This window comes from Acanthopagrus latus, chromosome 16 (assembly GCF_904848185.1).
Source record: "Acanthopagrus latus isolate v.2019 chromosome 16, fAcaLat1.1, whole genome shotgun sequence".
NCBI lineage: Eukaryota > Metazoa > Chordata > Actinopteri > Spariformes > Sparidae > Acanthopagrus > Acanthopagrus latus.
The window spans coordinates 13,378,757-13,395,898 of record NC_051054.1 but is presented as its reverse complement, the minus strand read 5'-3'; the positions used below and the strand labels follow the sequence as shown (position 1 = coordinate 13,395,898).

General features: G+C 41.0%; 1 protein-coding gene across 1 annotated transcript in view; it reads left to right on the top strand.

Annotated features, from left to right (window-relative positions):
- The window catches only part of ltk (leukocyte receptor tyrosine kinase), a 55,556-nt gene that overhangs the window by 13,371 nt on the left and 25,043 nt on the right, over positions 1–17,142 (top strand). Inside the window, exons 2-10 of the mRNA XM_037071468.1 lie at positions 7,930–8,028; positions 9,848–9,997; positions 10,313–10,541; positions 11,958–12,097; positions 13,019–13,150; positions 15,433–15,582; positions 16,062–16,162; positions 16,298–16,458; positions 16,784–16,878. Coding sequence (XP_036927363.1) covers positions 7,930–8,028; positions 9,848–9,997; positions 10,313–10,541; positions 11,958–12,097; positions 13,019–13,150; positions 15,433–15,582; positions 16,062–16,162; positions 16,298–16,458; positions 16,784–16,878 — 1,257 coding nt within the window. The remainder of the gene's footprint in view (positions 1–7,929; positions 8,029–9,847; positions 9,998–10,312; positions 10,542–11,957; positions 12,098–13,018; positions 13,151–15,432; positions 15,583–16,061; positions 16,163–16,297; positions 16,459–16,783; positions 16,879–17,142) is intronic.

Genomic DNA, 17,142 nt, shown 5'->3' with positions numbered 1-17,142 from the left:
TGCCAGTTCCATTTGCACCTTTTCACAGCCAAACTCATGGCTATATTAGCTATATGGCCCTTCATCATAACAATGGTTAATGATAGACACAGTCTACCACTATGTATGCAGAGGCATTTCCACTCAGGCAATAAGATGTTGGCTGTCGTCTTTTTGCGGTGTGTTCAAGTGCAGCTTTTTTTGCCAAGACAGGTCATGTGAGGCAACAGTCAGCCTTTGTCACCACTAGTTGTTTGATGCCAATTTGGTGTGTCTGGGCCCTGAAGCTAACCACATATGAAGGTCTGAACGAGAACCTTGTCCTGCAATTTGTGACCACCACCCTCCCGACAACCTCTATAGCACGTTATTCACCCTTCTTGCTTGTGAACATGATCCAAGCAGTGGTTATATTTCATCACCAAAATGTCCTGAATGGTTTTGTGAGATGTAAAACAAGACTACTCCATCTTAATTTTTATGGTGACATAAGAGAAATAAAGGATCTTTAAAGAACATCTGTCTGTTCAACCTTGATTCCCCCCCAGCTTTTTTTTTTTTTTTGTCTTTTTATGACATTTGGCATTGAATCCAATAAAGATTAACTCACTTATAACAAATAACTTGCAGTAGGCATGTCTGCAAATTCAATTAGATCATTTTCATCATTATAGATCCGAGGGAGTAATTGGATTTAGACTCTATTATTATGATGACATAAAAGACATATATATGGTTTAAGGTCTGGGGCAGAACTACAATTGATCATACAAGTACCAAGTGAGAAAAAATATGTTGTTATTCCTTTTATTCCCTGTCACTTATTCATTATTGTGATGGGCTGCAAAGCACTTTTTAGATTATAAACCTCTCTATTCATATTTATGGTCATGTCAGGATAGTAACCCAGATATTATAAGACTAACTTTTATACCCACCACCCTCAATATCATTTGTCATTCAACATTTATTTTTATCTCTCTCTCTTAAGATGATGAGCAAAGCATGTTTCTGTTCAGTCTGTATCTGCCACTTTATGCAGTGATATCTAACTGACTGGTTGTCCTTTGAACCAAAAACATCATTACCCTGTTAACATTTAACAAGCTCCGATGAGGTCTTGTTAGCACGTTGTCACACTATTTAGATGTATATCTAAATGTAATTCTCACCATTATAGGGACATTTGGACTGCAAATGTTACAACTGGGGGAGCCTGGATTGAACCCAGCTGTCTCTGAACGCAGTAAAATGAGCTTTGTTTCTGAACCTAGAAACAAGCTTACATTCTTGTTCAAAGGGCACTCAAACAGACATATTCCATATACAGTGAAGATAAAGTGAAGCGCTCCAATTTGTGTTATCCTCTTAGGTTTAATCACCCAGACTCTGTCACTGGGAGGTGACAGTACTGAGGTTTCATTTGATCTAATTTTCTTTCCTCCTCCAAAAAATGTCTTGAAAATCATATTCTTTCATTCTGAACTCGATCCATTTGTGCTGCTCCGAAAAGCTGCATGCATTGTGCAGAGAACAGAGCGATTTTACCTTTTTACTGACTGAATGTGAAAAGCTTTGTCTGTTCCTGTGTCTCTCAGACACCTTTATGTATGTCCTCGACAAAGGCACCAGACAAACAGCTTAAACTGCAAAACATCACAATCTCAACTGCAACGAGTCATAACTAATTTCATATAATGCACGAACATACTGTAAAAGCTTTTTCTAAAAGCTGCTTTAATTATCCTCCCCGCTGGAGGAGATACTTTACATATCAATAATGGTGTAGAAAATGTAACGTGCAGTGCATTAAGCCAGCGTTCTTTATGACTTGTTTCGCTGATGCATGTCCTCTGGCATTGTCAAAGCTGAACGTCTGTTTATCTGTCCAGCAGCCAGTTGCTCTCACCATCTCTTTCTCTGAAAACGCTTTCTGAATGATAATGCATGTTCAAATGCTAAATCCGCCGATGTACTTACTGCTCTTACTCCTGGTAAATGGAAAAGATGGATGAGAGCGCTGGAGTAATTTTACAGTCAGTTTTACGTCATCTCAGTGCCTCTCTTACACTCTGTGTACTCTGTGTCCTAAGAAAACCCTGCCCTCACCGTTTAGATCCACTTGTTTTTCAGCTCGAAGCGTCCCCAGCAACTTGCTGTCCCACTGACTTTATGTCTCGGAAAGCTTTGGAAACTGGCTCTGACTTGATTTTGGTGCGGGCCATTATTAAGCAACACTTGTGCAGCTTTGGATTCACTGAGTTTTCCAGGTGCCAGCTCTGGAGTCAAAAACATTCATTACATTCAGTATAACAGGGACTGTCATTCATCACAGCTTTAATATCCGAGACAGTGCTTTGATCATGCTGTGCAATCTGTTTGTGGTGGGAGTTTTGTTTGATTTCGGTGGGTTTTGCTCTTTTCTTCTTTCCCAGGCACCCTCGTAAATGACATGCAGAGTGGAGAGATGCACTTGAATGAGCTCATAACCGCACACTTGCAAGTGATTACTAAACCCCAAGCACCCTCTATAGCTAGTTTTGCTCTTGTAAACTAGTGGATAGTATAATTATGTGATTTAAATATGTGAAGCTTTACCTTTGAGGCTCATTTAAAGGGTGATTTTGTGCTTTTCCTAGTCACTGATGCTTTTCTAAACCTTCATCCGTCTTCAAGCTTGATGCCGGGAATTGTCATTTGAGGTGATTGGGACTCCGTTGACCAGATGTAGAAGGGATGAAGCTTCACTCTCAGCACATGATCACTACGCGAGATGGTGATGGAGATGGTTTCTTGGCTTTTTAAGACTTCAGTATTCCACTTCACACTTCTGCACCCATTGTTGTAAATGATTTATTTCTTTTGTCAACCTGATCACCAGCTGGGAAGACCATGCAGCACTCATCAACCAGTCCAAATGAACATGTGATGAGTTCTGGTGCTGTTAAAAATGAGGGATGCATGATCTTCATTGAGTTTTTATTATGCAGTAGTGTCCATCTTTTTTTTTTTTTAGACATGAAAGGGGTTCGGCAAAATCACTCTGTTGGTCTGGTCTCATCATGGAGATCTTACTGCTAGTGCTGCCATGAGGTTTACAGGTTTAAGCCAAACTTTTTGATTCTGTACTCAATTTCTTGTACAAACATTCATGTTCCCCTCAGAATTGCTTGTAGTCCTTCCAAACTCTGCAGCCATCTTGGCAACACCCCCGGGCCGCTTTTTTGGACTTACAAGACCAGGCCCCTGTTAAAATGAATGGTGAGAGAGCTGGTCAACAGTTAATGACTGTATGAATAGAATCACCAGTAAAATCTGATTTAAAAAAACAAACAAACAAAAAAAAACCGCTAAAGAGGTTCAAAGACTTTGCCGACAAATAGGTTTGAACACACTGGTATTTCCACAGGTTGTTCCTCTACCCATGTGCGTGAATTCATGTTACCAGCTTCTTTAAGGACTCAGTCCAGAGAGTGAGACGTAATGATGTTTGCTCATCCTGCCAGAGCACTTCAGCAAATTCAGCTTTAATGTGTAATGTTTGAATAACCTCACCTCACTTGTTCCTTCTCTTATAAAGTCTCCGATACTACTGCATATGTGAAACACTTGTATAAAAGCTAAGGAGTAAGTGATGGTTTGGACTAAATACTCCAGACTCGTCTCTGCTGCAGGCTGGAAGCTTGAGGCTACATTATCTATTACTAGCACAATACACCTGAATCACTAACCAAACTGTCAGTGATCGATTTACATTGAGGGTAATGTAGGCATCAGGTTGTTGACAAGGAAGAAGAATGTGTGTAATAAAAAGACAATTCCTGCTGCATTGATTTGGATATTTTGATACATAAGAGCAGCCAGCACAGCTGTTGGCTCTTAAACTTGTTTTCAGTTAAACACTATTTACTGGTTGCTTGAGCACATGAAAAGCAGATGTGATTATTTTAAGGTCCTGAAACGGATGCAGCTTAGCATTCATGAATACATACAGGGACAGGGCCTTAATATCAGACCATTTATCAGGGACTTTCTAGAGTTGCTTCGAGGGTGATTTGACCTGAAAATCAGCCAAATTCACACAGCATTTTTTTTCCAGAAACTCCTATTCAACAAATCCAGATGTTTTCGTTATCACACATTTAACCGTAGTGTGAACTAAATCCTCTGAAGGGGAAAGTTAAAGTCAGACATTGGAAAATAGCTGGGAGTTGTAAGGAGAGAATATGGTGAGAATCACTGGTGGCCAAGTCAATCAGTGGCAAAGTGGTCTCAGCTATTTTCCTGCGTTTTTTTCTTTGGGAACATCAGATGAGATGGCTCTCCTGACCTGCTCCGCTCCAAAGCCCTAAACTACAACCAGCAGCAGCTCAGAGCCTCTGCAACACTGCACTCTCAAATTGGCCTTTGTCCTATTAAACTACTCTCAGACAGAACCGACTATTTAAAGTCACGCACTTCCAAGACACGAACGTCAGCCAGCATCCTGGATTGTCATCAAAGTAACTGGCTTCTCTTCTGACTTACGATGAAGCAGATCGTTTATTATTTCCATCTTTTTCATTATTTAGACACTGCAAAAAAAGTGACAGGCAAAGACAGGAAGTTTGAGTTTCTAGTGGGATTCCCCCCCACAAAAACTTTCTGCTGTTTCATGTTAATAATAATCTGTTAGTGTTTATATTTGTGTGAATCCCCCTCATTATGGGCTATTTAATATTTCCGGTTTACGTATTTAGATATCTATCCATAGCTGCTTTTGTTCAACAATTACCAATGAATAGCTCAGCTGCCATTCAAGAACACAGTCCCCCTCAGCCCCAATCATTATCATAACCAATAGCTTTTAATAAACTGGCCTTTAGATAATCCAATTTGTCTGCTTGACCCGTGGGACCTTGCCTTACGGGCTCAAGAGAACAGTAGTGTCACTGTCCAGGCTCCAGTGTGGGGGTTAAGTTGCGATGACCCATGGAGATATGGGATCACCCTCTCTCTCTACTGGTCATGCTAGTTAGTACGTTGAATGTTGTGTCACGTGTTAACTGCCCTCCATCTCAGGCACCCAAGACTACGTCTATCAGTGGCTTGTTTTGAGTGTTTGGGCAGGCTACGGTGGCCCTATTTCTGGATCAGCTATGTGGTTCATATGTCCATCTATATGTTGTGGGGTCCGGTGCCATTTTAAAGAATACACTGGGCTGTGACAGACAGCACACCAGACAGGTAACGCCAAGTGTACACCTCAGGATTTTGGTCCCAATCTTGCTTGAGAGGAAACAAGCTCCTTTAACCCAGTCTCATCACACATCTAACTGTGTATAACAGTTTATAGTTTCCATCAGACTACATACGCACAAGCCGATCTGTATTTGTGACCAAGTCGTCCTTCACTGAATGAACCACAGTATGAACAGCCAGTTTCACATTTGCAGGGCAGAATCCTCCTAATCCATCCTCTCTTTCTGCTTTTGTTTTTCTTCTTCCTTCTTGTATTTTTTTCCTGCAAATCAACACACAAACAACTTGGATGACCTGGACATACCCTTGTCACGTCTTGTGTGTGTGATCTTGTAGTGTGTGACCCCCGTGTCCCCGATCAGTCACATAGTTTACAAAGCACAATGACCGCAAGATGCTTCTATTATAAGGCAGAAAGTTATGTAGTGTGAACAGTACAGTACAGCAATCTGATGACTGTGAAATTCGTGAGCGTGACCAAGGCATTACCAGTCTCTCACTGGCCTAACGGACAAAAACAGACGACTTTACTCAATAGATGGTTTTAGTCAGTAGATCCTATGTTGGCACTTGTGTGAATGCTATCCCCTTCGTTTGTTCAGTTTTTGCATCACATTAACATTTGAGTCAATCTAGCAAATAATGCACTGTGGTTTAATCGTTGTTTAATGTTGCTTCCATTACAATAGTTGTCCTTACAAAGGAGTTACACGTGTTGTGTACAGAAAATTTGCTGAATTATTAATGCACTAACCTGAGTTGAAATTTTATCAGCTTTAATTGATGGAGGCTCATGTTTGATGCATTTTATTCAAGTATCCAGAGATGGTTGTGTGTTTTTGTTTTTCTTTTAAAAGTTCTGAACCGTCTGCAGATCCAATTTAACCCAGACCAAAAAACTGGGGTCAGGTCGGGTGTTCTCGCCCAAAGGAGGCAGTCATGTTCAGAGTGGCCGCGCACAAAGGCAGGAATGTTTGACTGTCTGTTACAGAAATTGTTGGACGACGTGGTTGAGCATACCGATGCCTTAAAGAAGCAGTCCACCGCTGGGGAGATGATGATACAACTGGGCAGTCCATGTGCTAAAAAAAGCAGAAATATTTTTAAAATTGTTCCAGAGAAAAAGGCTGTGGCATGTTTGTGCCCAATTCCCAGCGGAAGTGGAGTTTTCAGGGGGAACCACGCCGATATCCACACGCAAATTCAGCTGGTCTGCGAACATCTTTTATGCCTTTATCTTTATCTGTTAATCATCTGTAATTTTTTGTTTCACAAGAAAACAACGTCATTACCCTGTTCTGTATTATCTGCACTCATCGGCCCCTCGGAAGTGGGTTTTCTAGAGTGCAATCCTGATCTGTGCGAGTCAAAATGATCAGAAATTCCATGTTCGATTGAAGCAGGTTTGTGCAATAAGCCACAGAGTAAGGTCGCATAAAAGCTCTGATGGCATCAGATGATCCGCAGTACACGAGTGGTAATTGCCTCCATATTGCCTCATCCACAGTTAATGTGCTGAGAGGTTGGTCACACCAAATGTTTGCCTAAATGATGTCAGGCAAACACGTTGGGCGAATCTCAATTATGTTGAGTATCTTGCATAATGGAAATAATTAGTAGTTTTCAAGGGATTTTGTGTGTTGACTACTAAGTCCAAACACATCTGGTTCATGGTATTATGTAAATAATAATATTATGTAAAAATGATAATTAAAAAGCTTGCTACAACTGACTTCCCTTGGATGAACTTGGTTTTTCTTTGTTAGAAATTGTCATCAGATAAATAAGAAGATTCCCATCTGTTTTGGATCTTCATACCCATGTGAGAGATAATCCAACCCTTTAATTCACTCCAAAAGGCACATTTTAAGTCACTCGCAATTGAAGATGTTCATAAAGATGACGAACGAGACTCTTTACATGCGAGCTGCCCATAAATCACAGTTTGACAAGTTTTGCTTCATCCTCCAGAAGAAAAATCTTTAAAATCCTAACCAGTCATTAACATTTCAGTTTTGCGTTCCAGCCACTGTTTGCGTCTGCCTAAATAAGTGTCACTGAACTATTTGTAAGAGGAAATGTGAACAACATCATGTGTTGTACTGTTGTGCATTGTGCTGATATTGTGTGTTAGTAGAACACGCTATCTGACTGTATTCCAGAGATAAAATAGGGAATCGCAAGCCTGTTTGTGAGCTGGTCTGGACAAAAGTTCAGGGAAAATCATTTTGTCCCAGTGTTTCCTTGGCCTCATATTGTCAGTAAAACAGCTCGTTATGTTGAGATCATTAAATGCCTTTCTTGTGATCGGAAGAAAAACACACCATAAACTTCTTCCTTGTCTTCATTTAGGTATTTAAAAGAGACTATACTTCCTCATGTATAAAAGAAACAGAAGAGACCCTTATAGACACATAGAGACAGATCATAATCTACGCTCCTAATCTGAATGTCTTTGGACATATATTTTCATTTCCTAAACATGGAATGGCAAGTACTCCAACAGCTACAGGCTGTGCTGTCGCCAACTCCCTCTGTCGACAGCCATGAATTCCTCTGATAAACATCGGAACACCACCAGCCATGCACCCAATTATTCCTTCTCAGACAGGGTGACTGGGGACCCATCGAGAAGAGCTGTATGTATGTATGACGTGCCTTCATAATTAAAACAAGTACTTAAACCGCTCTTTGTCTGTCTCTCCTCAGTCAGCAGTGCCTGCCACGCTCTCTTGGACAGATTTCTGGAGGAGAACTTCTCAGAACAGCTGCTTCCTCACCATTTGGGCTCAGAAGATGACAGCCAATGTAAGAGTTACGGACAGGTGTTGTCAGAAAATATACTTTCATTGATATATATCTTTCGAGACTATTCCAACCGGTTACTTATTTTTGGCAGTATTGCCAAACTGACTTGTTTGAATTTTCTCTTTAGTATTTTTTAAGGCATTTTATCAAAGTTAGAAATTCCAGTTATGTGACAACACTATTATGTAATCACTGTTGTAAACATATGCACACACAAAAACAGAAAAACAACAAATCTGTGATCATCTGTGTCGTTATTATCAACTTAAATAGTCACTGACTTGAAAGTAAATTGTCTTGACAGGAAAGCACTGTTTGATTAATAGAGCCCATGACATCTTGAAGTCTTTTCAAAGGTCAGAAATGAGTTGCCAGTTATCCACAAGGAGAAACTTAAAGGACCAGAAAACTGCTCATTATGAGGTTCAGGTGCGAGCTTGACTCCGGGTGTCACCACTCTGTTAGATGGTGAAAGTGGAAGAATAAAGCCGCACACAAGCAGCATGTTGACACTGGGAAAGTTTGGCACTGAAAAGGCAAAGCAGCCACATTTTCCAGTATTTTGTGATCAGAGGAAGCATTTTTCATTGATATATAGATGACAATCAAATAAACAGTTTGATGATGAGCTTCATATTTTTGTCTGTTATCCCCAGAGGGATTCCTATGGCTGTTTGTCAGATTAACTGGAGTGGCAGTTTCCTCTCCAGCCATCACATGATGTCTCAAACACCTCCTTTTTTCTCATCCTCTACATCAACACCCCCCCCCAACAGACGACAGATGCACAGTCACTCAGCATTTACAAAGGGCCTTTCTGTTGGGCTGTTAGGCAGATTTTGGATTTCAATAAAAATTGGAGGGGGTTTGGGCCATGGACCATTGATGTGATCAGTATGTGATGAAGGCCGTTTAAAATCATTAACATTTATTTTTTGATGGCATATTTGAACAACTTTGCTGTTTTTGTTCCAGCAAATTAAAATAATCCACTACATGTATCAGTGTATCTTGATGCAGTTCTGCATGCAGAAAGCTTTGAACTGAAACTTTAATGAAATGTGAAATTAAGATTGTTTTGCAACCTTGCTGACTGGCCTCATGCAGGCATGAGACCGGGGAAAATTCCATTTGGCTGCTGCATCTGACAGGAGGTCTATTGTATTATTTTTTCTCTCATAACAGCTGGCCCTGTTGGGCTTCAGTGAGGCACTGTATATCTTATGGTGAGAGAGGAGCAGAGCTTCACAGCTATTATTTTCCTCACTGATTCTTCGCCAATTCCTGCACTTCTGTGCTGTGATTGGGTATAACACATTACTTTGATGTGTCTTCTGAGGTTATGAACTTTTGAGTGGAATGTAACTCTAAGGTTCAAGTACTGTTGGAGGACAGAGGATGTATGGGGGAAGGAACACGTAACTGTTGTGCTAATATTGTGTGTTAGCAGAACACGCTATCTGATGGTATTCCAGAAAAAAATAAGCAATCCCAAGCCTGTTTGTGAGTTGGTCTGGACAAAAGTCCAGGGGAAAGCATTTGGCCTTGGCCTGAATATTTAATATTCTCATCAAAACAGCTCATTATGTTGAGATCATCGAATATTTTTCTCGTGATCATAAGAAAACACACTGTAAACATCTTCCTCGCTTATCATCAATCTGGCTTTTATTGGAGAAATCAGTTTTGACTAATTTTTTTTGGGGGGGGGGATCACAGATGCTGTTCGTTCTCTGCAAAACATGTTTACCAGTTGAATTCAACATTTCGCAAGTGAACACTTAATTACAGACTACGCTCTCATCTTTCTGTCTCTCAGTTACCTTCTGTGATTTTGAGTCACAGTGCTTCTGGAGTTCATCAAATCACAGCGACCAAAGTGACTGGTCGGTGGTGTCTCCAAAGCAACCTGAAACTGCACACGCTGGGATGACACCTGTGACTGACCACTCAGAGGGAAGTTCTGATGGTAAGGCCCACTAAGGAGAAATTAATTGAGTGCTTCAGTATACGCCACGTGCTTTCTTCTTCCTCTTCCTCTTTCTCTTCCTTGCTCCTTCTTCGATATTTAGGGGGGGAGAAAACTCTGTAAAGTATCTCTGAACTTAGTCAGAGCTCTTTTGAATCTCTATCGAATTTTATTTGTGTGCTTGTACTCTGGTACCCACACTGGGATTTGTCCTAACGTTGGGGTGTTTGTCAAATGATTTGCAGGAATGACAGTATTATGAGGCAGCTATAAAACTGTCAAATGCAAAAACTGTACTCTGTTTTATCACCCTAGGCCACTTCCTTCTCCTAAGCTTCTCTCCTGCTGCCAAGGCCTCTGGGACATGCGAGTACTATTTCACCAGCCCTGTCTTGCCAGAAAGCGACAGGTCCTGCAGCTTACAGGTGGCTCTGTATGAGGCCGGTCCAGCGGTGGGGAACCTCACACTCCTGGTCAAGCCAGTTCTCTCAGGTTCAGCTGCTCACTCTGTGGTTCTCGCCCACAGGAGACGTGACGATCGAAGGTCAGAAAACACACTCGGAACAGGCTCTTCCAGCCTGTGCTGCACTGTTTGTTCAGAGTCTTTATCATTTATGTATCAGTGTACAGTTTATGCAGCACAACATGCCAATTAGTGTCGAAAAAGGAAAAACCTTCTTGTCAAGTTGAAGGCCCAGCCTGTGAGATAAATATAAGCAGCTTAGATTTACCCTGTAGACAGAGCGAGGACACAAAGACTAATACATTTTACTTCTGTGGCTCTAAAGTTCAATAAGGAAAATGTTTCTTAGCTTTCATGTGGGACAAAAAGTAGAGTTGTGGTCATGTGGAGACAGCGGTCCCCTGTGTATTGTTTGGAACAGGTCTTCCCTATTGATCTATTGCTAAGGGGCAGCCATCTTCGGAGAGCTAAAAGCATTCATGTCTCTAGATGCAGACTCTGGGAATCAATTCATATATAATTGTTTATGACAGAAGGGGGATGGATGGGCATATGCAATGAGTTTGTCCATTGGCGTTGTTAGTGTCTCTGCAGTAATGGACAAAGCAATCACATTATGAGACACACACAGGCAGTGGTTTCATTTATTCAGTCCGCTGTTCCCACTTGTGGATGTAACTCATGGATTGACTCCCCATTTGAAGCACTGTTCCTATCAGACGTGACACACTTACGATAGTTGCTGTGTGTCCTCTGATGTTTCACGTGTGCTCGCTGTTCTTAGAGCTCAGCAACAGTTCAAGTAGTATTAGTAGTATCTCTCCTGCAGAAACAGAGGCTTTATGTTCCTGGAAATGGCCCCCAGATTGTATGCCTTATCTTCATTTCACTGTATGTTCCCAAGAATCAAACATTACTCAGCCGTTGCACTAAATGTGCAGCATTTTTTGGGACATAAGAGCACCCGGTTACTTTTAGACAATGAGAGATGGATTTTATAATATGTCGAGTACAACTCACTGAAGACACTATCATAGAGGATAGCATTCAGAAAGAAGTATCAAATGTGAGATATGGCTCATCTTGAAGAAGCCAGGCTCTATAGCAGCATTACAAGGTGACAGATGGATTATACTGGATTATACTCTGTGAAGTTTAATGTTTTTGTAGACGTTTCTTCTGACCAAATAAAGACAATTGTGGCAGTGTTGTGCATTAAAAAGTAGCAATGTACATAAGAAAGGTTACAGTAAAACTTGCAGTACCATTTCCCTTCATTTCGCAGTAAAACTTTACTGTTTTACTTTTCCAAAGAACAAAAATAGAGATGCAGTCAGTACATCTGACTGTGCAGGAAGTGTAAAAAAAGAAATGATTTATAGCCCTTCTTATTACTGATTAGTGTTTGCGTTGATAAATATACCCCCTGTTATGAAAGAGCCTGTGGATTTCTACAGTTGCCTGCAGAAAATATGTCTCTGTGATTGGTTGATGCAGGGCTGATTGGGAGGTTCTGGAGGCTGTGATTGGTCAGGTGGACGAGCCCTTCCAGGTGACCCTGCTCTACACTTCCTGTTTGGGGGAAGGTGGAGTCACAGTGGCTCTGGACTCCCTGGAGTTCATAGACTGTGAATCAGGTAAGTCTATCAAGCTGGAGCTGTTTCAGTTCAAACCAAAGCCTGTTGAAGTTGTGTCGTCTCATAACAAACAGGAACAAAAGCAGGACAAAACAGGAAGGAACTCGCTCCAGATTTTGTAAGCTGGAAAGCTGCTGGCTGTCTGTTCCCAGTGCCATATGTTTGGAAAAATCTATTTTACAGTTTCCACAGCAACTGAACAGAGAGACACTGAATTGTTATTGGAGCCATCTGTGCAATCCATTGCAATTCAGCCCAACAGCTCTGACATAAATTCTACCCTCACATGTTTGTGATGTTCAGTTTTTGTTGATGGAAATGTGTAAATTCATTGTTATCTCCTCAGCAGGTTTTTGTTCTCCCTGCCTGAAACAACATCATCACTAACTATGACTTTAATGGCAACATTTCTGATTGACATTTCTACGACAGTGTCAAAAATTACATTATTGGCATAACAGTAGAAATATATATAAAATGACTTCATTGCATTGATAGCTGTATTAGATTGAATTTGATCGTATAGATGGATCTAATAAAGTGGCCACTGATTCTATATGTACATGAAATTAAGTTTGCTATCAAGATAATCCCCCCCTCCAAACAGCAAAGTATCATTTTTACACTCTAGTTTTGAATGAATTTAACAAGCATGATATGAAGTGTTAATATCTTTATTACCTAAAATTGGCAGAGCCTGGCTAGTTTTTTTTCCCTTTGCTTCCTGTCTTTTTTCTAAGCTGCGTTAACAGCCAGTTAGCTCATATTTAAAGAATAGATTGTTGTATATCTAACCCCGGCCTCCAAACGCCTATTTACTTTTTCTTTTTTTTTTTTTTTTTACATTGGGTTTAGTTCTCCGTAATATAGAATAATGTGACTACATGTTTGTGTAATCGTTGTGTGGTTGCTGCGATGCAGAACACCAGGGGATGGAAGCAGCATGTGAGGACTCCTTCCACTGTGAAAACTCCGGAGATTGCATCGACCGGAGCCAAGTGTGCAACTTCCACACCGACTGCCCTTTAGGAGAGGATGAGGGTTTTATCTGTGGTGAGGTTTTATTTTGTTTGTTTCTCTGTAACATAGCAGGAGAAACCTGTGGCCTTATATTTCAATTAGTCATACTTGAAAATGCACTTCTGCAGTTAGCTTAAGAGGCTTCCCCTTGTGTGATGAATCATTTTTGATTTGATGTGCACTATTGACTGATTGGACCAAGAGTGGGAAGGCGAAAACAACATGGGAGGCAAAAGACGTGTATGTGTGAGTGCTTTGGTTTGAGAGTTAAATGAGACCCGCGTATCGCACAGGAGTCCTAAAGCCAAATATCTAGCTATTGGCAGGCTGCTGGCCATTTGCATTAGCTGTATTAAAGTTTAGATCCATGATAAATTGTTAATTCTTCGACTGGAGGGACCAGATTATTCCGTGCCAAGGGCCTCCACAAATTCTATTCAAAATGCAGGAAGCAACTATTATATCAGCATTTAAAGTGAGAAGCCTGAAAGGGGCGTCTGTCCTCAGATAAATTGCATCCAAATGTTCTCATAAGATATGTTTTCTTGATTAGCAGGAAATTCCTTTATTGTGTCATTAGGAAGGTGATATGCTTTGCCTAGAGTTCCATCTTGAAGCCATGCCTTTAAAATGTCTAAACACAAGAAATTCAACCGATTGTAATAATATGGTGTTTGAAATCTTAGATTGGAAAAATATGCTGCAGTGAAAAGTGTATTTTCAGACAGTCAGTGATTAATTTCCTCCCATTTCTCGTCCGACCGAGCTTCCTCCTCCTCTTTGAAAACATCAATCTCTCAGTGTGAAGAAAAACACTTTGCCACACTGAAAATCAAAAGGCCTCACTTTAGTCAGTAATCAAATCAATGAAGTGAGTGCTTTTTCAAGTCCTTGAGCTGTGGATCCTCGGGGGGGAAAGAGCTGGGTCATTGTGGTAGTGTCATTGTCTTTTTCAATGGCCCACCAGTAGAATCTATCTATCTGAGTGGGACACAGACATCAGATCAGATTAAAAGACTGATATCAATTTTTTATCCCCATGGCCAGTAGATGCGTAGTTCTCGATGTTAATGGATGAGTACAGAAGGATTCACAAATGTATTGAGTGATAAACAGGAAAATATCTTTTAATACGAACAAACATATTTATCATTGTCAATGAAAAAAAAAAAAAATCCAAAAGAAGGTTCATAGTGGTTTTTCTCATGTACACAGCCTGATACAGTCCTAACCCCTAACGCTATTTGTAATTTCAGGACAAAACAGATTTGGATGTTGTTACATTTGTATACAGTGTGTTGAAAGTAAAAATTTATTATATTATATTATTACATAATATTTTAGCATATTTATTTAAATGTCTGAGTGCTATATCGTAGGCAACCGGACTTGTTTCAGCGACCTTTCACACCTGGGCTCACCTAGCCCTAACAACCCACATGAAAGCTGGTTGGGTCAATGCAAACGGTAAAAAGACTGAAACTCTTTTCCATTTAGTCAGAACTGAGGAAGCCTCTTGGATGAGAGGAGAGACGTCTTCAAGAAAGTGAAACAGGTCCAGTTGCCAGAGAGACAGCACTTAGAACTACCATGACCTGGATTACTGAGAACCTTTATCGACATTTATCAAAATGTGTTGACATATCAAACTAGACATTGTGGGTGATGTTATGGTGATGCTGTCACTTTAAATATTGTAACCCTTGGAAGTATTGGCAACCAGTTTTGGCGTAGTAGGCAGTCACTTTTTCCCCGCAGAGTTGCAACCTTTTCTCCCTGCCTTCAGACCTAACACAACGTGCTGGATGCGAGAGATTAAGTTGTCATCGAATGTCTCATGTGACTCTAAGATGCCAAAAAACACACTACCTTCACAATCTGGGAGAGGTCAGGACACTCATCAGGAGCGTTAAACCCCTAAGACTAAGGTTAGCTAACATACTCCTGCTTCCCATCCAGATGCCTGCTCTCCACTACAGCAAGTTATTGCACAACAGTCTTCATTTTGTGTGGACTGTGGCACAATAGATGATGTGGTGCCTCGCTCCCTTCGGCACGACAATCTTTACAGTATCCTGCAGTGAGTGATGTGCCATTGTTTAAAAATGTTGTAATGTGTCCGTGTTTGAGAAATGAAAGGTCACACAGAGTGATCGTCAACTCCTCGCGTCAAGGACCGTGGCACCCGTTTCAGAGTGTTATTGATGGTCGTCTGATGTCTCCAAAAAGACGAATCATGTGGAAAACATTAACATTTTCAATAGCTGTGGTCCCTGTTAAAGTGAAATATGACAACAGTCTCTCTCCTCCCCCAGATGCTCTTCCGTTTGGCTCGCACTGCTCATTTGAACGGGATGCATGTGGTTGGTCCGTGTCTAACCGGCACTCGGCCTGGAGAATGGTCGCTGGAGACGAGCTGCTGGAGAGAGAGGACATGCAGGGTGTAACTCTGCAGAGCACACCAGGTTGGCTGTGTGTGTGTGTGTGTGTGTGTGCAGTACGTGTGAAATGGCCAATGATACATTTTACCCCTCAGGTGAACTTTGTCCTGTATTCTTGAATCATTCTGTTGTGGAGAGAAGGAAGTTAAAAAACTCAGAGAGCCCTTCTTTTCAAAAAAACCTCACATTGTTCACAGTCAAAACTCATACAAGATTTTCAGTCGTCGTGTTTCCTAAACAAAGCTTTTTTTTATGGGAATACCTCCTTAGATTACTACCATATGAAGTTACACCACATTACCTTCAAAGGTTCATATGGATCGTTTAAATCCAGCTGCGTAGCATATTTGTTCCCGGAACAGCTTTGTGTTCTTATCCAACAATTAGTTAAAAAAATGTGGCTGGAAAGAATGCAACACAACACATTAAATGTATCTCTGGCATGTCTCTCTGTCATGACCTGGGTAGCACTCTGCTGTGTCACATTTATTGTGCGCCCCCAGGGCACTTCCTGTTTCTGCAGGTGAGTGAGAGTAGCTCCCCTCGTGAGGCGTCCATTCAGAGCTCCTATTTCCCTGCCCCGGTCTCTACCGCTGCCTGCCAGGTCAGTTATTAAGATAGACAAAGTCATTTAATAAATGTGTTCCCATATTTTTGTTTCCTGCTCCTTGTGTGGCATCAAAATCTCCAGTCAATGATGCCAACTCCTCGCTGAAATTGTGTCTGTTTTTCTGTGCAGATGCGTTTCTCTCTGTACCTGTATGGGGACTTTAATGGTTCTCTGCTGGTGGCTGTAGAGGAGAATGGGACCAACTCTGCACCACTGGTTTGGGAGAGAAATGGTCAGTGGACAGACGACTGGGAAGAAGTTGCCCTGCAGCTGACTGGCCTTCAACATGGGTACATACAGACCTCTTTTCACTCTCTGTAATTTTTAGTTTTTCATATCACTCTTTAACATTTCCATTTCTTTTTTATTTCATGGCAAAGCTAAAGCTCTTCTCAGGCAGCAATGCCATTACAATTCTACAGTCACGCTGAAGATTTAGCAGTGCGTACATACTGATGATGAGAAAGAGGAAAATGCTGCCGTCATCTAAAGAATTTGAAATCTTTTTGAAGCTTTGACCTATTTTCCCTACAAGCTGTTTTTGTGCTCATATTGGAAGACTGTAAGACAACTGCAGTTTTTAAAAATAGGCAACCGGTATGTGCTTTACCCCAGGTTCCATGTTAAGGTAACAGCTATGTGGGAACAAGGCTCCAATGCGGATGTGGCCCTCGATGACATTGCAATTGTAGCAGCCTGCTTCAAGACAGGTAAGCTGTTGGTTACATAGCATGATACAATTCTGGAGACCATAACAGAAACACTGCCATTTAAGAACGGTTCAACATAAAACTGGAGCAATTATTACTTCAAACCAAAACAAATTGAAAAGGTTATTTTCAGTTTAATTAAAGGGGGAGTAAACATGTAAGAGCCAGGGCAACATTTGAATGAAGAATGACACTTGAACGCCACACTGCGCTCAAATGGAATTTATGGGAAATGGCATGCAAGTTTGGTGTGTTCTCTCACTC